The sequence below is a fragment of the Neltuma alba genome, unplaced genomic scaffold, assembly GCF_004799145.2.
Source record: "Neltuma alba isolate B1F8T4 unplaced genomic scaffold, ASM479914v2 tig00013120_pilon, whole genome shotgun sequence".
Taxonomy (NCBI): Eukaryota; Viridiplantae; Streptophyta; class Magnoliopsida; order Fabales; family Fabaceae; genus Neltuma; species Neltuma alba.
The window spans coordinates 482,170-505,974 of record NW_021637442.1 but is presented as its reverse complement, the minus strand read 5'-3'; the positions used below and the strand labels follow the sequence as shown (position 1 = coordinate 505,974).

General features: G+C 34.8%; 4 protein-coding genes across 8 annotated transcripts; 2 read left to right on the top strand and 2 right to left on the bottom strand.

The window, feature by feature from the left end:
* The first annotated feature begins 580 nt into the window (after positions 1-580).
* LOC114734655 (D-xylose-proton symporter-like 2) lies at positions 581-8,568 on the top strand. The gene is made up of 14 exons (XM_028922296.1): positions 581-709; positions 1,259-1,356; positions 1,968-2,046; positions 2,772-2,831; positions 2,995-3,061; positions 3,149-3,273; positions 3,836-3,937; positions 4,145-4,513; positions 4,597-4,644; positions 4,762-4,824; positions 5,471-5,551; positions 5,748-5,846; positions 7,237-7,374; positions 8,162-8,568. Exons 1-14 carry the CDS (start codon positions 665-667, stop codon positions 8,291-8,293), a joined length of 1,506 nt encoding a protein of 501 aa, XP_028778129.1. The 5' UTR covers positions 581-664; the 3' UTR covers positions 8,294-8,568.
* Positions 8,569-10,267: 1,699 nt separating this feature from the next.
* LOC114734652 (uncharacterized) lies at positions 10,268-12,492 on the top strand. Its single transcript, XM_028922292.1, has 4 exons — positions 10,268-10,474; positions 10,612-10,684; positions 11,697-11,777; positions 12,098-12,492. Exons 1-4 carry the CDS (start codon positions 10,313-10,315, stop codon positions 12,178-12,180), a joined length of 399 nt encoding a protein of 132 aa, XP_028778125.1. The 5' UTR covers positions 10,268-10,312; the 3' UTR covers positions 12,181-12,492.
* Positions 12,493-13,568: 1,076 nt separating this feature from the next.
* On the bottom strand, positions 13,569-16,463 carry LOC114734646 (phosducin-like protein 3). The gene is made up of 4 exons (XM_028922283.1): positions 16,116-16,463; positions 15,444-15,587; positions 14,960-15,165; positions 13,569-13,979 (listed from the first exon to the last, which is right to left on the bottom strand). The coding sequence occupies exons 1-4, from the start codon at positions 16,355-16,357 to the stop codon at positions 13,819-13,821; spliced, it is 753 nt and encodes a 250-aa protein (XP_028778116.1). The 5' UTR covers positions 16,358-16,463; the 3' UTR covers positions 13,569-13,818.
* A 1,095-nt stretch (positions 16,464-17,558) lies between these two features.
* Positions 17,559-22,654, bottom strand: LOC114734628 (phosphatidylinositol N-acetylglucosaminyltransferase subunit P-like). 5 transcript variants are annotated; one of them, XM_028922260.1, is made up of 5 exons: positions 22,169-22,654; positions 20,115-20,382; positions 18,982-19,054; positions 18,433-18,551; positions 17,559-18,149 (listed from the first exon to the last, which is right to left on the bottom strand). In XM_028922260.1, the coding sequence occupies exons 2-5, from the start codon at positions 20,287-20,289 to the stop codon at positions 17,971-17,973; spliced, it is 546 nt and encodes a 181-aa protein (XP_028778093.1). In that variant the 5' UTR covers positions 20,290-20,382; positions 22,169-22,654; the 3' UTR covers positions 17,559-17,970. The 5 variants fall into 5 exon arrangements, with proteins under 5 accessions (XP_028778093.1, XP_028778095.1, XP_028778092.1 ...); XM_028922262.1 differs by having other exon boundaries at positions 20,115-20,373; XM_028922259.1 differs by lacking the exon at positions 22,169-22,654 and adding an exon at positions 22,042-22,162.
* Positions 22,655-23,805: the final 1,151 nt, after the last annotated feature.

The following is a 23,805-nucleotide window of genomic DNA, read 5'->3' as shown; positions in this document are numbered from 1 at the left end:
ATTTAGTAAAAATGTCTTATATTTGAAATGAGAGATGATGTGTTAACCACATTAACAAAATTATAGGGTTTATAAATTTTAATTGCAATACTTTAAAGCATACATTTTTATTTCATTTTTGAAAAAAAGAAGAAGAAGCGAATTTAGTAATTGATTGTGTCGTTAAGGTTTTATTTTGAATCATGATTAAAAATACTTATAAGCATATTTTATATAAATTGAGACAAAACTTTTTTCACATACTTATCTTATTTTTCATAAATTACTATTGAAATTGTTTATAAGTTATTTCAAATGAAACCTGAAATTTTAACTTCTATTGACTTTGCAATCTGATACTTGATTTTGAAGGTTTTACTTCAGATCCTAAATAAATACTTGTATTTGTTTCTTTTAGATCTTTTGTCTAATGATAATATTTTCCTCTGATGGCAAATATTTTTTTTTTGGGCCTATAAATAAATAGAATAATAATGGAGGGCTAAATGCAACCTCCCATCTTAATTATAACACCTTGATTATATGACGTAGGCAGTATCAATCATTGTTCCAGTTGGCCCTCCATTGGCTTCTACGTAAATAATCTTATAATCGGGACATTTTCCCTCCTCCTTGATGAGCCAATTTGGGTGGGCGTCCTTCTCAGCCTTTGTAGTCCACAACAATGGCGTCTGAAATCCCGCGCAAAAGTCTCTCCTCTCGCGACAAGGTTTCACTCCTCTTCTATGCTCTCACTGCAACGACTCTATTTTCGAATCTTTCGTGTTCAATATGTTCGTTGATTGGTTTGGTTTCTGAACAACTGGATTGGAGGATTAGGTGGTCGAAAATTGGATTTGGGTTTATAACAATCTCATAACTTGTCTTGAATCATACTCTGAGAGAGAGAGAGAGAGAGTTTTATTTTTCTCGTCAAATGAGCTCCATATCTTCCCGCTTCCGTTTTGGTCTTCTTCGTTTTAAGCGTGTCATTCAGTAATTTTGTGCTCTTTCTGGATGTTTAGAAAGTAATGTAGGAATTAAAGACCTATGAACTTAAAACACCCAACTCAAGTAGTAGTAAGTCAAATTAAAGTACGGACAACTAGCCTATTTGAAGACCATCTCATGTTTGATAGTCTAAATAGAAAACTGAATACGAACGAGCAAAGGAACATTAGGAACATGCTGTTTTGATGCCAATAAAAATCAAAATCATTGTTGCTTTTATGTGGCTTCTGTTCTTCATATTTTATGGGACCTGTTGCTTTTTTATTAGGAAATTGCATCATCTCATGATAATGGTGGTGCTCGGGAGCCTCTTCTTCACGGGATTCATGGACCTGAATACTATTCTGCCCATGCTGCAATCCTTCCGTATGTATTGTCATGCATTGGTATTATCATTCTGTGTACATCAGTTATGGATGAAGTATGATCAAATCTGTAATGAATAATAGTGGCCACATTTGAAGTCTGCAGTTAATTTTTTACCTTAAGGTGGAAATGTTTGCATGAGGAGAAGGTGTGCAGCTACAGCGAGCTATTTCTTATCATTTATATCCCTTCATTTAATGACATCTTTGTGGTTTCATTATGTTCAGCTGAGCTATTTCATTTGATGCACCTAGTACCCAATGTTTCATGTGTTTTACCTGCCTAAAAATGTAAATGATTTTTTCACGAGGCATCTTCTAAAGGAATATAAAAGGAAGCAAACTATAACAAAAGAAGAAAGGCAGCATCAACGTAAAAGGTTTTCCAACCTTTCTGCATATTAAAGAATAGTGTGCCCTGAGTATAACCATTGGCCAAACATCATAAAGAGGCCAAGAAAACCAACTACGGCATAAGATATGCAAGAGAAGAAACATCTGTTGACATACCGTGACTTCATGCTCCAATCAAGTGAATTAAATGGATGCAAATAAAAGAATCCCATAAAGCTTTTTCCAGCATTCCTTAAAGAGTTTTATTTAAAATTTCAGATTTCTTTTCCCTGCATTTGGAGGGCTACTTTATGGCTATGATATTGGTGCCACGTCGTGTGCAACAATTTCTATCCAGGTATGGTCTTTTAACATGACTAGATGATTTTTCAATGTTTCTGTGAATATTTATTTGGTAAAATATCATCTGTAATTGTCTGTGCTTTTTATTGATATACGAGGATCATCCCTAGCTGTAGTGCTCTTAAAAAAAAAGCCAAAAAAAAAAAGAAGAAGAAGAAGAAGAAATAAAATAAAAGGAAAGAAAGATATACCTCAGGGTCCTTATATTCAAGCATCAAATGGTGGCAGGAAGCATGCTGATTTGGCAGAACTTTGTTGTTATCTAGATATGCAAAATAATCAGTGTTGTATGCTACGCCAGCAGGGGAAATGACCAGAGTAAATTAAAGTTTCATTTTTATTTTTATTTTTTTCCCGAGAAAGTTAATGGAGCCTTCGCCAACTCTAGTTTTGAGTGATAATTAGAAAAGACACTTTTCATATATAGGCCAATAGGTGGAGGAAAACATCAGTATTATTCCTGCAATACTGAATGGGTTAAAGTAGTATTTCTTCTTCGTAGATGTTAATTTAGCGTTTTAAGTTAGAAGTTTCTTGGCAATCATGCTACTTTATGCTTTCAGTTATTTGTTTACTAATCTTTAAGAATAACTTAATATAGAGATTATGAAAACACACATCAGTTTATAATTTTTTTCCTTCTTCATTGCGTTATCATGAATAAAAAAATAATTTTTTTTTTTCACTTTTCAATTAACTATTATTTGTATTTTCCTGCAGTCGCCAACTTTAAGTGGGACATCATGGTATAACTTGACTTTTGTTGAAATAGGTCTCATCGTAAGTTAAAAGTTGATTCCAAGCTTGTTCTTTCCATAGATGTGGCTAGATTCTCTCTTTACCTTGTGATTCAATATATTTGCTCACTATTTTATTTTATACAACTGAGAATGAGGCACTGGAACTCATGTTTTGCTTTCAATTGCTATGGTAACTTTTGCAGACAAGTGGATCATTATATGGGGCTTTGGCAGGCTCTGTGCTGGCCTTCAATGTTGCTGACTTCTTAGGTGATGTGACTATTTTAATAATAATGCTATGTACATTTTCCAAATTTTTCTTTCCTAGTAAATTTAAGTGACAAATTGGATGTGAAGGTAGAAAGAGGGAATTGATTTTGGCGGCATCTCTTTATCTTGCTGGAGCACTTATAACTGCACTAGCTGTTGGTTTTCCTATCGTCGTGGTTGGACGCTTTGTGTATGGTATGGGGATTGGACTGGTAAGCTTGTAGCCGATAGCTGATTTGTTACTTCGTAAAATAGAAATACAAATAATGTGGTTATACATGCGGTCTTTTATTCTTCATACTAACTGCATGCTAAGCTTGTCATGCACAGAGAAGAAAGATAGTGCCTTGCTATTGTGATGATCTATTCCTTTTTAAACAGTGACAGTATACCCTAACTACCCCATATATATGTTCCGCTAAGAGCAATTGGGTCCATCTACTTTGTTATCAGGAAGTAATTCTCATCTAGCTAATATCCCTTTTTCTTATCTTTCTTTTCTTTTTTTTTATTCCCCCTGATTGGTATCGATATATTCTAGCAGTCTTTTCGATATAAAACATATATTGCGATTTGACCATTCAGAAAAGTTATACAGAGGATAGGCTTGTCCCATAAATATAAGAGTAGTGTACAGATTCTCCCTACTTGTTATTATACTTCTTTTTCTAAAATACAATTTTGTGTGGAAGAATGTTCAAAGACAAGTGTTTATATGTGTTAATGCTGTCTATGTAATTCTAAGCAGGATATGCAATTTTTCATCTCTTTTAGGCGATGCATGCTGCTCCGATATATATTTCTGAGACAGCTCCAACACAGATACGAGGGCTATTAGTTTCTCTCAAAGAGTTCTTTATAGTTCTTGGAATGATAGTAAGTTCGTTGTCTTTTCCCTTTGGATTTTCAACCCCTTTTTTTCCTGATATAAATATGTAATGATGTTTTCCCATGACATTACCTTTTATGATGGCTTGCATCATCCCTTCTTTTCTCTTGTTCTAGATATGTTGTCATAAAGACTTCCCCCCTCCTAAACATCTGCCTGCATTGCATTTGGTAACTGTCTATAATCTTTTGCAGGTAGGCTTTGGGTTTGGTAGTATTCTTGTTGACATGGTTTCTGGCTGGCGATATATGTATGGTGCTAGTACTCCATTAGCTGTCATAATGGGAATTGGCATGTGTTGGCTTCCACATTCTCCTAGATGGCTACTATTACGTGCTATACAAGAAAAGGGAAATGGCCAACATTTAAGAGAGGCTGCAATTCTTTGTTTGCACCGTCTTAGGGGTCCAGCTATTGGCGACTCAGCTCCTCGGCTAGTAGATGAGATTATGGGTGAGCTTTATTATGTAGGTGAAGAGAAAGAAGTCACGATGGGAGAGATTTTTCAAGGAAAATGCTTCAAAGCTGTTGTGATTGGTGCAGGACTGCTCTTGTTTCAGCAGGTAATTATATTCCTTACGAAAAAGAATACAAATTATTGAAGATGACTACAATTGGTGTCCTTATAAAGTGGAATTTATGACAGATCACTGGACAACCGAGTGTCCTTTATTATGCTGCATCAATCCTTCAGGTATTAAGATAATCTAGTTGGAGTGAACTCAGTGACAATTAATAAAGAACCTATCTTTTACACTGTCATCACAGTAGTATTCTTCTGTTGTAATATAATTCAACCTTGTATTTGTAGAGTGCAGGATTCTCCGCGGCCCATGATGCTACCCGAGTCTCTATTCTCCTTGCCTTGCTAAAGGTAGACATATTGTTCTTTTATCATGTTAATTCAAATCCTATTTTATGTTTATGCTTTTATTAACAGTCTCATGAAGTGTGTGAATAAAGTTTCTTTTAGCATGCTAAATTATTAAGCCATATATGATGTGTTGGTATAAGCTATGAATTTTTATGCATGTCACTTGTTATTGAGTTCTTTTAAGGTGTTATAAAGGATTTAGACTTGCTCTTCTTTTTTTTTTTTTGGGGGGGGGGGGTGGGGAGACCGGGGGTACATGCAAAATTCATCTTCAGAAACTAGAACTAGAAAAGAATGCTGGAACAAAATTTTTTGACATTTCCTTTCCTTTATTCTCTCTGCTTTTTCAATGTTTTGATATTTTTTTTTTTGTTTAAAACTTCTTCTTAGCTATAAATTTCCTGTTGAATTTTAGAAACAAAGTAAAACTGTGTTGGTGAATTAGATATTTTTTTGCTTAAAGCTTGTATAAAAAATGTAAAGCGAAGGTTGTCTACCTGGACCTGGTTCTTTTTACTATCTATAGTCAACCAAAGACAAAGGACGATTCTTCTCTCTTCCACTCCTGCCCACTTCCACATTTGTTTATGATCAAATGTCCATACGAAGGCACTTAGCTCTGTTTCCATTTCATTTGTTTGTGTAGTTAATTATGACTGCTGCTGCTGTTGTCATTGTGGATAGTCTTGGAAGGAGACCTTTACTGCTTGGAGGAGTTTCGGGGATGGTAAATTCCGTGGATTTATTGACAATCTCCTGAGATTGCAAAGCTTTCTGTTGTCTATCTGTGGATTTATTTCCTTATGCTTGGTTGCGACTACTGTCCATAAATAAAGGAAATGGAATGATCAAGGCATGAGACTTTCAAAGGCTAGAAATCCTCTACATTTTAAGACTCATAAACGGTGTTTGCTGATTGGCAGGTTATATCCTTGTTCCTTCTGGGTTCATATTACTTATTCCTGAATGATGCATTGAGTATTGCGATAGTTGGTCTTCTGCTGTATGTGGGGTGTTATCAGGTATATAAAAATCACACACCCACACACACGTCCTCCTATATTATTACTATGTTCATTTCAATTCCTGTTACGATTTTTCATTCTTTAACAGTTTAGCTTCTCTTACTTTATAACTATATGATGATGATGACTGATTAAATTAGGGCTTTGGGAAGGTTAGTTGGTTAGTCAAAATGAAGGGAAAGAAACAAGAATTGACGGGATATTTGGACATTATGCATGTATTGATCTATAAGATCTTGGAAATTCATCTTTGGGAACTAATTTGTTGCCAATAGAAGATTTTGTTCAGTGATTTCCTGGATTCATTATAATTTAACCATGATAATTATAAAAACAAGCTGTTTAATACGCAATTGTGGTGCGATGAAAAGAGATATTTTTGTTGAAATTGCAAACTTTAAGTAGAAATGGTAAAAGCGTAAGCATATGTGTGCATCTAAACAGCCGAGTTCTTGTTGCAGCTGATCTCTTCCAGTTTTTCCAGTCCTGTTTTCAGTAGCTGATACAGGGAACATTGAAATAATAGTTGAGAGAAAACTAGGCCGTACTTGAGAAAGTGCAGTTTGAAGGATGCTAGTTTTGTTAGTTAAATAGCTGTTAGTGACAACCGGCTAATAGCTAAGGATCATACAATCTCCATTCACCCTCATAGATATTAAATAAGAAGAGAAATGGACGCAGTCATCTATGTTGATGGTGAATGCTCACAAAGAACTCACTTCGCTGCTCACAAAGGGAAACTAAGAAAGGTTGTGCTAAATCTCAACCTTTTGCGGATGAGTTAGCTTCCTGCACCAATGGTCACAATCCAGGGATCATCGTCTTGAGTGCCCCCCCCCGGGGGGGGCCCACTATCAAAGAAACACAAGCACACACACAAACAAAAGATTGCCCAGTTGTTGCTCATGGAAGATCATGCGGCTACTGCTTCCCCCAGGTTGATGCGAATGTAATGCCTTCTTTCCTTCCTGGTTTTAACATAATGATAATTACCAGTCTCAAAATATTAGCAAGTAGCAGGGGAGCAGCAAAAGCATGGCAGTGCCTGGTGGGGGACTAGTGGTATTCCTATCACTATAAGTATCCTAGTTTGTCAGCTGCTTAGGTCTCATAGGAGGGGCTTTAATTGATATTGTAAACAAAGATGCATCTAAATCTTCTATTCCAAGCGTGAATCCCAGTATAATAAACTTTTGATTGACTATGACATTTATATACTCTATACCCTGCATCAACCACTTCAGAAATGTGATCCTCTCTATCATCGTCCTATCATAAAGGCAATTTGAACTGTATTGGAATCCTCATTGCTACCAGTCGTCTGGGTTTCATATGTTATTTGATATCTGTAAATCATATAACTGCATAGTTCATTGTGTTCTTGCAGATATCATTTGGTCCAATTGGGTGGCTTATGATATCAGAGGTTTTCCCTTTGCGCCTAAGAGGGAGAGGACTTAGCATAGCAATACTTGTCAATTTTGGAGCCAATGCTCTCATCGCCTTTGCCTTTTCTCCATTAAAGGTGATAAGATTTAATTTCGCGAACGGCTTTAAAGTTGCTTTGTCATCATTGAGATGTCCCACATTTAAGGCAATTGCAAAATCTCAGGAAGAACTAATCTTATGCTTCTTTTTTTTCCATGACAATTCTAACATAAGTGCCATAAGTATTTGCATTCCGTTGTTAAGGGCCATCTAGGAAAGCGTGAGAACCAATTTTGAAAGGAAAAACATTAAAGACATCGTTCAAACTTATTCCACAATTTAGGTACAAAATTTTTATTTTAACCTCAGAAGCTTTGACTAACTACTAACTACTGCGAGATGAGTGCTGCTGAAATTAGAATAATGTATGTCTGGTCAAGGCATGTCAAAGTAGCGCAAACATAATGACCCTTGACCATTTAAGTGATCTCAGTGACCAACCCCCCCCCCCCCAAAAAAAAAAAACACTGATTTATCCATTAGGGCACTTTTAAACATCACTGTTTGTGTTAACTATAACTATTAATCTTGAGAAGCATGCCCCTTGTAATTGCTGAATCATACTAAATCAGGTCAATCATTGAACCAAAAGAAAAAACTGAACATACTACTTTCATTCAAAACAAACTGAACATACTGCTGTTAACTGATTCACCTTATACTTTGACATTTGGGAAATCTATGGAGAGTGCAACATATCCAGAAGTTGAATATTTTAACCATTTGATGTGTTTTCAGAAACTCATCTTTTCCATCAGATCTTTATTTTAGCTTCCAGGCTTTCCATAGAATTGCTGCCTCTGATGCTGTGAATTTTATGATAGGCATTGCTGGGAGCTGGAATGTTGTTTTACATATTTGGTGTGATAGGCCTTTGCTCTCTTGTCTTTATATACTTTGTTGTGCCAGAAACCAAAGGCCTTACGCTTGAAGAGATTGAGGCCAAATGCCTCTAGTATCCGTACTTGCGTTTCTGTGCTTTGTCATTGGGAGTTCCAACGGCAAAATTGATATTCATTTGTTGTGTTCATATGGGACAGGCAAATTATTTAGATCTTTTACGTTCACAAAAGTTTTGTGAATGCATATAATATGCTTAAGGGAACAAAAAGAAATTCATTTGTATAAAGTTAGGGTATATGATTCTCAGACAATTATATTCTTTTGTATCATATGCTTTCTCTCTTTGGATTTATGATATGATTAAAAAAATAAAGTGTTGTTAAATTTCATGGAATATTTAACAAGTGTAACTATTATAAGGATTCTTTTGAAAAAAATGGATAAATATGAGAGATAAAGTAGATTGTGGTTTAATATTTAGAACCAAATTAAAAGTCAAACTAACTCATATTAAAAGACGAAGGAAATATAATCTTTTTGGAGAACATTATGTGGTACCTATCATTGTAGTTGACTAACAATTCTTAATGGGAAAAATCTATCGCGTATTGTTACCGGATTCCTGTCTGTTTTGTTGGCTTCTTCAATCTTTAAACAGGCAACATTTATCATTTCAGCTCATATGATTTGCTTCTCTGATCACTTATTACTACTCCTTCCCCAAAAGTACTAAGTGATTTTTTAGTTATCAATTATATACATTTGTTCATACCAATCTGGTCAACAAGCTCCAGCGCCACTCTAGTTAATTAAAAAGTTCAAAGCAAGAATACGGTCTAAATCATAGGTAATTGAAGTGGTAAATTTAATAGTAACATAATAACATAATTAGCATACATTTTATATTAATTGGAAACAATAATATTTTTTTTAACATTCTAATTTCATAACTGAAAGTAATTACTAATTACTAGTTTCTATTAAACAATTGATGTTCTCAAAAAAATAAAAATAAAACGATATATATATATATATATATATCCAACATGAGTGAATTATATTGAAGTTAAACTTTGGTTTGATCTAAACTATGAGTAACTTGAAAAACAATTAATATTTACTTATCAATTGTGATTTTTTTTGGTGATATATCAATTATGATGTTTAAATAAAACTTTGTGTTTTTATCTATCATTCACAATCTCGTTTAATATGAGTAAAGTTGGAAAAAAATTTTCAGTTTGGAACATATATAACAAGTCAATTACTATAATTAATAGGATTAATACGCAAATTTATTTTGAAAATTTTCACTTAAAATTACTGATTACTTGAAAGTTTATTTGGAGGCAAATTTGCCAACCAACAAATATAAAATCATAGCAATAATGACTTTAACCATTAATATTTTTAACTATAAAAAATAATCTTGTAGAGCAAGTTTGCATTAAAAAAATTTCTGGGTTCCTACCGGAACAAATTTATGTGCCTGTTTGGAACAGCTTATAAATAGCTTTTTAATAGTGATTTACAGAATACGAGGCAAGTATGTAAGAGAAGTTTTATCTCGGTTTACATAAAACGTGCTTATAGAAAATTTTTTAAGCCTTTCCAAACAGGCCCATAGCTCCAAGTTAATTAAAATGACTTGTATCATTGACTGTTATCTTAATTTTTTCCAAGAGGCCAAGAGAGAACTCAATCTCGGAGATCGAAGTACTTCTCTGATCTTATTTATAGGAAAAAGAGAAGACATTTTTTTATCCTATTTATAAGAAATTAAGAGAAATTTTTTGTATGGATGTACAATTTTACTTTTTATTTATTATTGTATTACTTTGTTTACATGAAGTATAATGTATATTAAATAGAGATAAAACTGAAAAGTTGTTAAATTTTAAATGAGAGTTAATGAAATCTAAGATTTTGTTTTATCTGTATGAAATATATCGAAAATAAGTTATAATTAGAAAGAGAGTAGTATTAAATAATTGACACATCTATGCCTCAAATTTTTAATTAAAAAAACCTTAAATAATTTCTGAACCTGTACAACTGTCCAGGTGAAGAAGCTTAATTGCGCTAGCGGGTTTAGGGTTTGTGAAGTTGTTTGGCGACACAGCAAACGCAAAATGGCCAAATTCAATGAGGTGCAGAAGAAAAGGAGAGCCCTACTATCGGAGAAGAAGAGACAGCTACATGGCGATCCTAACACCGGCAAGCTTAAGAACAAGCACCAACCTCTTTCTATCTCCGGCAAACGACAGCGGAAGCTCCTCAAAAAATGGCGTCGAGTACTTACTTTTCCTCCTTTTCTCTGTTTTTTTTTTTTTAGCTGCCTCATAAAACTGAAATCGTCTTTACTTCTGCGTAATCATCCTGTGTTTGAAGTTTCAGAAGCTAATTCTTCTTACGTTTGAATTGATTGAAGGATCAAAAGGAAGCTCTGGAGAAGGGCTTGGTAACCATGGAAGATGTAGAGATGGCAGTTGCTGAAGCTGAAGGTAACACACATTGGTGTTATGTTTCTGCTTTGTTTTAATGATTATGTTTTGAAATCACGGAATCCATATTTACTGCATATGTCGGTGGACAGATTATGTACCTTTCAAGAATTGCCATCATTTGATGAATTCGCGAAGGACAATTATTAAACACAATGTTTGAAGTGTTCTTAAGTTCATGTTGTCGATTAAATGGTATTACTATATTAGCTTGTAAAGTTGTTAGCCTTGGGTTATCTTGCTGGAACTACTAAAGCCTAAAGGGGATAGCTATGATGTCCTGTTTTAGAAATCCTACCCATTATCTTGCCTATCATGCTTTCAAATGTCCCATTTCTACCATTGCACTCTGCATCCATCTTCTGTTTCTTCAGAATCAGCTTTCTCATTTCCAACTTCCGTTCTTTGCTCCGGAGTTTGTGGCTTTTGAATTTCGATATTCAAAACCAAGTCCTCATAAATATTTTTGTCTCCCATTGCTTCCACCCTACCACTCCTTACTATTGTGGATGTCATTTTAAGTTGAAGAACATAGAGGTGTTGGAATAAAATTCAAAATAATAATAAATTTTTAAGAGTTCTGGTTAATGAAGCTCTCTTAATGAATGAGGATTTGAGCCAGATCTATTGAAGAGTTCGTGCATGATGATTGTTCAATAATGGTCTTTAGCTCAAAGCTCTCGCCACAGTGGATAATGCACCTCGAGATATTGTACTTTGATTTTAACAAGTGTCATTATGGCATTCTGTTGTCAATGTGACTTCAGCGAGGTTAGCATTTTCTGGGATCAAGCATTAACGTTTACTGTGTCATTGAGTTGTTACAATTTTCTTTCATGTGAGAGAAATTCCAAGCTTGAAACAGACTCCGTATGGTTCCCATCATAGCTGTGGCTCCTTTCTAATGGGGGAAAACATGGGTGCCTTCCATAGTTTTATTTTGCATGTTGAGCTTATAGCAGAAAACATATTTGTTGGTTTTCCTTAAGCTTATGTTCAATTTTGCTTTCAGGGAGTTCCCAAAATAGTAGCAAATCATCCATGAAGATTCACTTGAAGAAGGGCTTGAAACTAAAACAGCTGAAGCAAAAAGGTAAGCTTTTTAGTCGTGTTTGTTACTGTTTGGTCTCCAGCTAGCTAGATGTATCCTAAGTTGAGAGAAAGAAGAGCCTATAACATTGGGCCTAAAATATCTTTGTTGTCTCTCATGTACAGTTGGAATAAACTAGATTCACCTTGGCGAGTAAAGAATTACGGGAGCATAATTTTGTTCATTTAAAATCAAGAAGAAAAAGAAGAGGGAGAGATGAAATGGAACTGTATAGTAGTAGAATATTGTCCAGGAGCATGCAATGTGATATTTCATATCTTCTGCTTTTCCAATGTTTGATTGATGTTTGTCGTGCCTTACAGGTAAGAATAAAAGAAAACGTGCTGCGCCAGCCGCTGGTGTTTCAGCTGACGCTGATGTTGCAGTTGACGCCATGGTGGAATAAATATGAAATGTTTGGTATGATACGGAGGTTTATTTGATCATCGTGGCTAAGAAATTTTGTCAGATTTTTTTTCATTTTCGTTTTCCTCTTACTGGCGGCTAGGATGGAGGTGGAGCTGGGGTGTGACTGAAGCTAACCAGGAATAGAATATTGTAGTGCTATATAAATCCATTCAACTAGATTGACAGTTTCTCAGGACTTGGGAATGAAAATTATGGCTCTAAAATTTACAAGGTTAATCTATAGGATTACCATACGTTATTGACCATTGTGATGTCCAGTCGAAAACTGATGCTGCTTTGAAATTGTTAATTTGCTCACTTCGTTTCCCGTAAGAAAGGATGATAGGGGCTGTTGGGGTGTGACTGAAACTCACCATAGTTAAAATGTGCTGCTATATTCTAATAGCTAGATTGACTGTCACGGTCTTTTCATTTTCACCAATTTATATGGGTCTGGCTGTTATTTGTTAAACTTGCGAGGGACAAGGTATCTTTGTATCATATGTAGTGTACTCATTGGAAGAGTATATCCATGTGGGGCGGATGTTTGAAGGTTAGATCAGGATCATTTTTATTTTTAAAAACTTTTTTAAGTCTAAATTAACAATTTTTTTCGGCAGTCGCGTTATATTTTGGAGAAAAAAATGATACTATGAAATTGAATTCTCTTGTTTTCATTCAAGCACTGGAGCGAACCATTTACGTCGAACTCACGATGACATTACTCAGTCTGCAACTGTTAGCATGAGTTTTGAGCTCACACCATCTCCGTGAATTGGCCGGACCTGTTCGTAAAAGCTGAGAGTTTCGCTCACAGTATTTTTAATCAAACCTAAACTCATAAAGCCAAGTTTGCAGATTAAGGAATAATCAAATAAAATAAAAAATATGGTTGCCGACAAAAATAAATTATATGAAATGGTAATGTAATAGTTTACTTCAAGTCATGTTACATGTAATAAATGTTAGGCACTAGAGAAAAACCAAGAGTACAAGGTTGGAATAGTAAAAACAAGAATATAAAGATAAATGTGTAACTATATAAGAATATAAGATTTAAAACAATAATATCAAAGCAAGAGTATAAGTGTGGCGTCAATTAAAAAGAAAATAATTGAATATTATTTGACGAGGTTTGGGCATATACATAAAAAACTATTGGAGGTGTCGGCAAAGAAAGTAGACCAGCCAGTCTAAAATCTTAACAAGGGCATAACAAGATCAAGAAAAACACTTAAACAGGATTTTATGGTTAACAACTCATCTTAAAATTTGGTTGTTGATAGAAATGCCATGGATCCATGTAGCCATATAAGGCTTGCTGGTGGTTTGTTGGTTTGGCTATGTAATGATTTAGACCATTTAGCCATTCCACTCCTTCCCATCCATTCAAACACATTCTAGAATTAATAATGGTGAACAAGCCAACATGCACTCACAGACCTGGAATAATTTAGGATCTAACGACTAGGAATCACACATCAGGAAAAATACTACTTAATTTTACAATTACAAGGAACACGGGAAGAGCATAGAAAGAGAAGCAAATTGCGGAAGGCACAAAATTCCCCTAACATATTACTTCTCTTCATGAAAATAAACATGTCTACCATTGGAAGACGGAACACAGGCAAGGCTAATCACTTGAGGAACCATCATCACGCTCCTCATGCTCAGCGACAACTTTCTCAATGAACCTTTTGCGAACACCATCAATGACAGCTTTTCTTGATTGTTCATCCCTACTCTGGCCATCGTTTAGCACAGGATCTGATTGGCACAGTACTAATGCAACACCTATTTTTCCACCAGAACATGCAAAGGATTCACCAAAACAAGTTAGTAGAATAGGGGAGCAGATTAAAAAAGAGAATCATGAAAAATATAAAGATGGGAAGATATGTCTCAGCTAAATGCATTTTTCCAATCAGTGGATCCATATGCATACTACTAGTATGGGTGGAAAACATAACATTCAGTCAGCTGTATATGATCTTAAGGATTCTTGTATAGACAACAGACAAGGAACAGAAACAAGTTATGAAACCTGAAATCATCGAAAGATAATCTGCATTTGCAACCAATACACGTCGTATGTACATATTAGACGCAATGTGACACTTGAATATATTGGCGCTTTGGATTCTTTTGACGTTTCAGGATGCAAGTTTTTACAGGAAGCGATGTGGTGCCAGGAGGCATGGTTCACATACTCACTCATTTGTACCAGGAATTTAACGACAAATAAATACTGGTACAGGAAAACTTAATCATTCTTTCATACAGTTACAGTATATAAATTATATTGATTAAAGAAAATCCAACTATAATTATGCTAAATAGACATAGATATTAGTTTAATCACACAATTTCTTAACGGCGCTGAGTGCACTTCACAATGGAACCTTTCAACTACTTCCAATAAGTCATCTATAAACGTCATTCCCCTTCCGTCAAACACTTCAAGGACAGCACCGGCCCATAATTCAGAAAATGAATATGAAGAAGTTTTCTCAATTGGAAAGTAATAAAAGAAATCAACAATTAAATAGGAATGTTTCAAGCCACCTAAAAATAGCTGGTAAGGGTGGAGTGGATATGTGTAGAAATTCAAAATTCGAACACTCCTGATGCAATAAAAATAACAAAGAAAAAGAGTTTCATGACACAATTGACATATTTTTCGGAATTCAGACTAACAGAATAAAATACACTCGAGCACTACTAATCAAAGCAAGAAAACAAATATCATATGCATCCAGAGTCAAATTAAATACCTTCGGGAGTACACCTCCGCCCAAAAGCATGCAAACCCACATAATTAGCTTTAACTGCTCCATTGTTGTAAACCAACAAAGTGGGGAGATTACGATCTGGGTAGTTTGGAATGCAATCAGTAGATATTATCTTGACAAATTTTGTTGCAGGGTATCTTGTAGCCAATTCTTCTAAGCATTGCATTAGAAGCCCACATTCAGGAATTCTGCCATGAAATTGATTAAAAATAGAAGTAAAATTAATGTCAACACGAGACGCTTCATTCTCAACTTGAAAACAGCTTTTAGATGTTTTTTTAGTCTAATTTTCCAACAATGCATTACAAGTAAACATATTTTACAGCTTAACACCGGATAATTGGTCCTTGCAAAAAGTTTCTTCACGTCATATTAAATTGGAGGACCCGGTAGCAGTTGCCTAAGAACGTTATCAAGTCATACATTTGAAATGATATAAATAATTTAAATATGCCTCAAAGTATACCCTTCTTTGTAAAGATGTACAACAACCCAAACATCAGGTGGAGCCTGTGAAACCTCTCGAACAAAATCAGATCCTGAAATCGGAATTATTGATCCAAACCTCAAAACTTTAGCTTGCTCTCTCATCTCGGCTAGCCTCTTCTTCCTATCAAAGAACGAGAATCAAATGAGAACATAAAAACAAAAGCAGGACCTGATTTTCCTTTTGTCCTACATATATATTGTTCCCTCGAAGACGTAAAACGACTTTGAATCAATAGGCAGAAATTAGCACGATAATAAGCCAGATATACGTAGCCTTCTGAAAATTTAGAAGTTATTTCCTGAACAGAACATAATCCCGAACAATTTTTTTTTCCCAGAACCCAAGAAATAATATACATTTAAGACAGTAAATAGCCCAAACACTATCATCTAACTGAAAGAGCGTGCTAAGTAGGTGGTAGTAGAAAAGAAAGGAGACAGAGAGCGAAAATGAAAAGCATGCATTTGATGATGAACTAAATCAACAGAGCCATAGGATTTCAAATTGTATCCATCTACGTTAGTTTTCATATTCTTAGCAGAGAAAAGTTCCCTCCGCTCATCGAAGAAAAAAAAAATCTGATAAATAACTGGCTAAATTTCTGGAAATCAACATATTTTATAAATCGAACATCAATAACCAACCTACCTGTACTCCTCGAGAAATCTATCATCATCGAGATCGTCTTCAAGCTCTTCGAGTTCTTGTTCCGTTTTGTCATCAATCCAGGCCTTATCTTTCGGAACCGAATCCTCATCTGGTGCAGGCGTAAACGGTGGTGGCTTGAACGCAGGTGGTTTTGGGGGTAAATTGCCAAGCTTTCTCTGGATGTCATCCCACTGCGTGGATGCTCCTTCAACATCCTTGTATACAAAGTGATAATCCGCCATGGGTAACTCCCAACAGATCTGAGTGGCACCGGAATGGAACTTTTCGCAAAGTCTAGAATGCAATGACGTTGGCTCTTCAAATATTCATACACTGGTTCTCGGAATTAGATCATCGGGGTATAGTTCTCTGAGATTTTAGAGTGTGGAATCGGGCCAAAATAAATCTGGTGTCATGAAGATCTGGGCCGGGGCGGCTTCTCGGAAATTTTTTAAATTAAAAAAATATTAGAAGGCAGATATTTTTGTTTTGGGTACAAACTTAGTATTTCTAAGGTTTTTTTTTTTTTTTAAGATTACCAACGGGAGTTGAGTTAAGCGGAAGAGGTTAGTTTCCCACAACATAATGAACCAAAATTCGAATCCCTGCTGGGAGAGGTGTCCACATTTAATATTCGACAGTGCCTCGAATATGATTTCCTCCAATAGAAGGATACCTATGCTTTAGCAAAAAAAAATTTTTTTTTTTAGATTTGAGACTAATATCTATCAAATCAAGAGTGTTAAAATTGAAACTCCACTAGTAAGTATGCTTCTCAATATGCAAACTTATGTTTTTATCTTTATGAGATTAAAACCACTTATTATTTCAACCAACAGTTTATTAGATGGAAGGCAGCTACTAATAGTATGATAGTACAACTAAGCGTGATCGAACCCACATTCTTCATTTATCAAAATGCTTTCAACCAGTATACCACTAAAGCTAAAAGGCCATTGGCTGACTGGCCTTGGGAATGAGATTTTATTGTGTGTTTGGCTTACAAGGAATATAGTTTAAATTAAATGATATATTACTTTCAATCTTTAATATAAAAATAAGTTGAAAATTTGACTTGATCATAAATATAAGATTTCAATTTATTTTGTTTTCTAAATTTATAATTTACTTTCTAACATATCCTTATTGATTACACATATCAAGGAAGTTTCATCCAAAGATAAATGATTAAAAAAATAATTTTAAAAAATTAACTCATATTTATAACAAATAACTAACTTAACTAATTTTTTTAATTAGTTAAATAGCTCTTATATTAAGAATGAGAGTTAGTATAATGGATAATAAAATTTATGAATGTGAATGAAACTTAAACTATAAAAATAATGAAACAGTGAAGGAGCAGCAGGAGCTGCTTAAATAAAGCGATAGAAGAGAAATAGACATACGCAGAAAACTCTTAATATTCATAACAATATGATATAATCACGTAAGTAATAAATAATTTTCCAATTAGTTGTGTAGTGAGATGAACATCCAAATACATAGGAATTATTTAAGCCATCTGAAACTGATTTTTATACATTACATTACACTTATTGATTTTTCGCTCAACTTCAATTTGTAAAAGTCAATTGAAATAAGTCACTTTTACATGTGTTAATCAAAACAATCCCTCGGTTCTTATGACTTCCTAGGAGCCCAGACACCTGCAATCCTTGGGTATGAATACGGAATGGTTATTCTCAATGCTCAAGACTAGCTTGTAACAGAAATTACAAGATTCGAGCAATAGAAAGATTCTAATAGCAGGTTCAAAACCAATCTGTCCTAAAGATGGAGAAGCTTAATCTTCATGTCTAACCACTGAAACCATCAGATGCAACAAGCCAAATCAGCGGCACCCCTGGCTTGAGGTAAAATCCACCATAGCGTCAAAGACAAGTATGCCCCAAGGATTACGAGGTTGTATCTCTGAACATGATATCGTTGATTCTGCAGATATCAATATCTGAAATGGGCTCAATGGGCTTGTCGTCTCCCTCTCCAGAGCAATTAATACAAGAGGGATCTCTGCTGAATTCATCTGAGTTAAGAAATGCCAAAATTATTCATGAAATTTTAACAAATGGATCACATGGCCAACGGAAGTGTTAACAACAGAAAAATCCAAATAAAACCCTCCATTGCCAAAAGGCCTTAAAACAGAATCCCTTTTTTCTTATGTCGGAAAACAAACAGTCAAAATTGTTGACATGCCCAAGATACTCAAAGAGTAATCCATTGAGCAGACGAGGGCAAAAGGCTTATGAGGGAGAAAGGCCTGTATCACCAAAGAAAATAACATGGAACTCACCATAGATTGTGTTCAAAGATGCAGGGGAAGGTGTTGACATGAAGTTGAGGCCAATGTAGAATCCCAGTCCTAAGACAATGGTCACCATAACATACGTTGGCACAGCCAGAGCCCAATATCTGGAAAGTAAAAGATTAAAATTCTGCATATTTTTCGTCATAAAAAACAGAATTGACAATGCTTTTTCATGTATTTCTTTACAAAGTACTCCCAGAAAAAGGAGTTGAGACCCAAGTTTTTCATAACCCAAAGCCCTACTTCATGTAACAGCTAAATGAACGTTAATTTAATGAAGCTTACCTTAATAAAACCAAAGAAAACCACTTCAAAATGTGTCTTATATGAGATTATTTACAAAGAATTTGTTAGTTTATCATTCATCCAAACTATTCCATGTAGCATAGGGAATCCTGAAGGTTACATAAGCTTCCAATCATATCATGCAGCAGGCTTTTTTAGTTTGTCATTCATCCAAATTACAACATGTAGCATAGGGAATCCTGAAAGTGACATAAGCTTCCAATCATATCATGCATCAGGCTTTCTAACCTGCTAGGATAGTATGTGATCCCAATAGAATGTAGCCAATGCTCAGGAACATACGCCCATATCAAGAAGATAACTGTTCATAAAGAAAATTGAAAAAACATTTAAAAATCATAAAATTCCAAACAAAGATCACCAGAATATTGAGTGACAAAACCATAAGTCGACGTATGACAAAAGAGTAAAAATCATCTATGCAACCCTCTTCACTGGTGCTCATCAGCCTTCGGGCACATGTTTGAACCATTTAAACAATCTTCTATCATTTTCTTCTCAACAGATGCCACACTAACCGATTCATATTGTCTTTTCTTATATGACCATACATCTATCTCAATATCCTTATCTCCACTATCTCAACTTTCTACTCTTGTTGTCCCTTCAACACTTAACATTCAGCCCAGTAAGTACGTTGCGATCACAAATAACTTCTAATGTTGTTTTTCATTTCCACCACCCATCTTGTAAATTCATATAACAATAAGTAAACGAAACTGTCATTTTAATAGAGATAAGTATAAAGGAAGTACCAAAACAAAGGATACCTTAACTTCTTAAACAGGAACAAACAGTCTCTCAATATGTCTAACAGAGAAACTCTCTCAAATGATTAGAAGATCTCATGGCCCTCAACAAAGCTAAAACAAATCATCCCATGAAGTCCAGCATTATTTCATGCCCACAGACACCAAATATCAGCATACATTGCAAATTCTAAGGAGCCTTTCCCTTTTCTCCCCCTAAACTCCCTAATGATAAGTAAACCAACTTTATTTTAAGTAGATGGTTAACTTCATGCAACACAAAGAGGTCCAGCTACTACTGCACATTTAAACTACCTCATAGTTGATCAACCGAATTTCATTTTTAGAAACATATACAGCACAGTTATCTATGCAGTTATAAATGTATTGACTTCCAAACACAGAGTAATTGACTTCTTAAAAATAAACAGCTTCTTGCAAGACAATTTCAGACAATTCGCAAATAAAATCAAGGTATATCAACCATCATTCAATGGCAATTGAAAACAGGAAAGTATTCTAAGAATGTCAGAGAATCAAAAGGAACTAAAAATAAGGATAAAAAGAAACAAGTAAAGCTATATTTTTCAAAAACATTATATCAAACATGACCTGAAGCAACAACAACTGTTATGGATCCCACAAAACCATAAACTTCTGAAGGCTTTGGTCCATGCTCGCCAGACAACCCAAACCCAGTTTTGTCATCTGAATCTTGAAAGGATACACGCTGTTTTGACAGACTCAGAATTCTTCTAGGACTATTGACAGAGCGGGGACTTTCCATCTTATAACCTTTCAATTGCTTAAGCTTCTCACATGCACAAGTGGCATCACATTTGAATCAAGAAATTATGCAAATTCAAGAGCCCTGCAATTGCTGTAAAAAATGGGTCAGTTATCATATCCATAACATCAAAGAAAGAAATTATGAAGGAAAAGAGAAAATCAGGTATAATCTTGTTTTAGGAGCAACGAGAGATTGACTGATACTGTGGTATTGTAGAAAATAGGAAGAAGGGAAGGAGGGAGGAAGGAATCAGAGGAACATAGAGAGAAGGAGAAGACTAGAGAGCTAGGAAACTGAATAATCTGCCTGAGTATTCATTAGATGATCAACTGACTTATGTACAAAAGTTAGGATGCTATTTATCTACATCCTATCAGTTATCTAACTAAAGACTGTCTAAACTACCCTTCGGCCTTATTGAATTAGTGAGCCATTATTAACCCACATGGCTTATAGGTTTAGTAACCAGCCCTACACCCAAATCATTTATTCTTTCTATGATTACATAACAACTGATCATAAAATCCTTTACTTTGGATTAGATCAAACTAAGGAGGAAAAAAAAAAAAAAAACCTTGCATAAAACCCCTTGCATCTTCTGTGAATTTCACAAGGGTGATTCGATTCAAACGTGTTAAGAAAACACATACTAATCCTGTATTATATTTGAAAAGTTGCTTGGATTCATAGAGTTAGATTGAATTTTACAAAATTTTAACATCAGCCATTCTGACCTTTTTATTTCCAACCTGTTGGTTATTATATGGCCGACAAAATTAATTTAGGCATTTCAAAATGACCATGTACATTTTACTACTGTGCTTGATTGGCTTCCAACCAAAACTGAATTTGCAGCAAACAGTGTGCTTGATTGGATTGCTAGCGAAATTGAATTTGCAGCTAACTGTAGTTCTCAGATAAAATAAGGAAAGAATTATGAAGGTAGAAAGAAAACTAGGAAAGCAAATGCTGAAATACCAGAGTGCTGATCCTAATAGCCTTCGGATTGGATTAAATTACTATATTGATGTCTGAAGGTTACTTGGATTCTAAAAACTGATTGAATTTAACATCACGATTGCGGCCCTATACTCTGCACCAAGCCTGAGGTAAAGTTGTAAGCATTTTTATCTTCAAATTTGTTGGCAAAGATATGGCTGACAAGATTTCTTTAGGCATTTCATTAGGATTCTGTACATTTTACTAATCTGTTCGATTGGATTCCAACCAAAATTGAATTTGCAGCTATAGTAGTTCTAGGCACGGACAAGTGATTTCAACGAGCAGTAAAGAAACAAACTAGAGTTTAGATATACCAAAGCTTCTCAAAAAGATTTTCATAGTTCACATTAATGAAGAAAACAACATAACAATCATTCCCTGAAAAACAAGTTATTTCAGTAAATTAACGAAAGAGATAGCATATCAATACAATCAAAGCACTGCCATCTATTACATTGGTAAGTTCAGAAATGAAATAGAGAACTGCAGACAAAATTGAGGTTCTGATAAGCCTGGAGCAACAGTATTCCTTTTATAACCAAAACTTGGCAAATGAACTTGAGTCATATAACGGAAATATAGCTATCGGCCAATCAAACATAATCTTTATAAGATCACGCGACGATGAAAAAACTTTCTTAAGATCACTTGGACAAGCCTAGTGTGAATACGACAGGAAATCGAATATGTGGAGCTAGGAATTGATGAATTAAGTAAGCTGACAGAGATGTACACAGCTAAGATTACCTTCTCAAGCGTCCAGAAATTCCCGAATCATGAGTAGTTGATTGAGAAATCAGAATTACGATCCGGAAAAACCAAGCACCGTAGAAAAGAAGCAATCGACGGGATAGAAAAGTGGCAGAAAGCTTACGGTGGAAGCCGAGGCCTGAATGGCGGAAGCTTCAACTGCCTTAGTTAGCCTTGATGTGATGGATTGCCTTGGTGTTAGCAGATTTGATGGTATGAAAGATCACTCGTGCTGTGCATTTTTTCCGAGTACTCCCCTGAACCCAGGAACCGAAACATTGAGCGAGCAATGGGAAATTACTGGGGAAGAGAAAGCAAAGAAATGAAGGCGTGTCAGATAAGAGCCAGAAGTATCGATTGTGAAGTCGTGTGAGTATTTCTGTTGGAACACCCTTGGCGTTTGATAGATCGGAGATATGGCCGATGACTGTGCGCTTGCGTCCTTGGCGCTACTCTGCTTTGGGCAGAGATTTTGCGGCGGTTGATTCCGGTGGTCGGGGAGTCGTTCAATTGTGGGGGATATTTTAATTTAATGGAGAAAACTTAACTTCAGTTCAGTTCCTTGTCTGCACTTCATCTAGTTTTCCAATCAACAATTGCCAATTGGATTTATTAAACACATCGTCATATGACAGCGTCGCTTACCCCATATCCGCTTGCCAGCCCCAAGTCATTTCCAATCAACAATTCAACATACAATTTCATTACAGAGGCTTTTTTACCAAAATATGATGAACAGGAAAATTATTTACTAAAATATTACACTTTTGAAACTATTTGCTAATATACTATATTTAAAATCGTTCTTGACAAAAATGACTTTCAAATTATATACAAGTCGTTCTTGACGTGAACGATTTCACTTTTAAAATTTTTTTAAATCAAAAAGTGAAATCGTTTTTAGAAATCGTTCACGCCAAGAACGATTTCACCCTTGCATGCACGACGATGCTCCCGTGAGGCTACAACATTATAGTAAATATTATTTCATCTGACTTATATTGGATTAAAATTTGAAAACCCCAGTTTTTTTATTTTTTTTTTCAAATAGAGATTGATGAAATTTTCTATCATTTCCTCTTCTTTTTATCTTTCTCATACCAAACAGTACATAATAAGAAAAGTTATGTTTTGATTGTAAATTTTTAATTGTAGCAATTAATTTGTAAGACTAAATTATTATTATTATTATTTTGGTCACAGGTATAAAAGGCCCATGCCCAATACTTGATTTCTTGTCAAATCGAACAAATGCCACACGACAGGCTTTTTTACCAAAATACTACAAACAGTAAAATTATATATCAATATGCTGCACTTTTAAAAATATTTACTAATATATTACACTTAAAATCAGGTTTCAAGTGAATAATTTTTAAAGTCATTTATCTTGTGAACAACTTCTTCATAATCTGTCCTTGATGTGCATGAGGTGAATGAAAATCGTTCTTCTGGTGAACAACTTCAAAACTTCATCTGCTGTTGAATGACTTCTCCCCTTCTCTCCTGATTAAAATGATTAGTATAATAATTTATCAATCATTTGAATGACAAAATCATGACTATATAATGAGAGAAAAATGTTATAATGATATTAAAACTAATTGTAAAATAAGTATAAGATTAAAAATAAAAAGTAATAAATAAAGTTTAAGTTTATAAAGAAAAAATTATCCACCTTACTAATAGTGACTTCCTATATCATATCTTGGCCTTCTTCTCATACGTTGTGGGCGTTGTTGGTGTATGTCAATTTCTTGA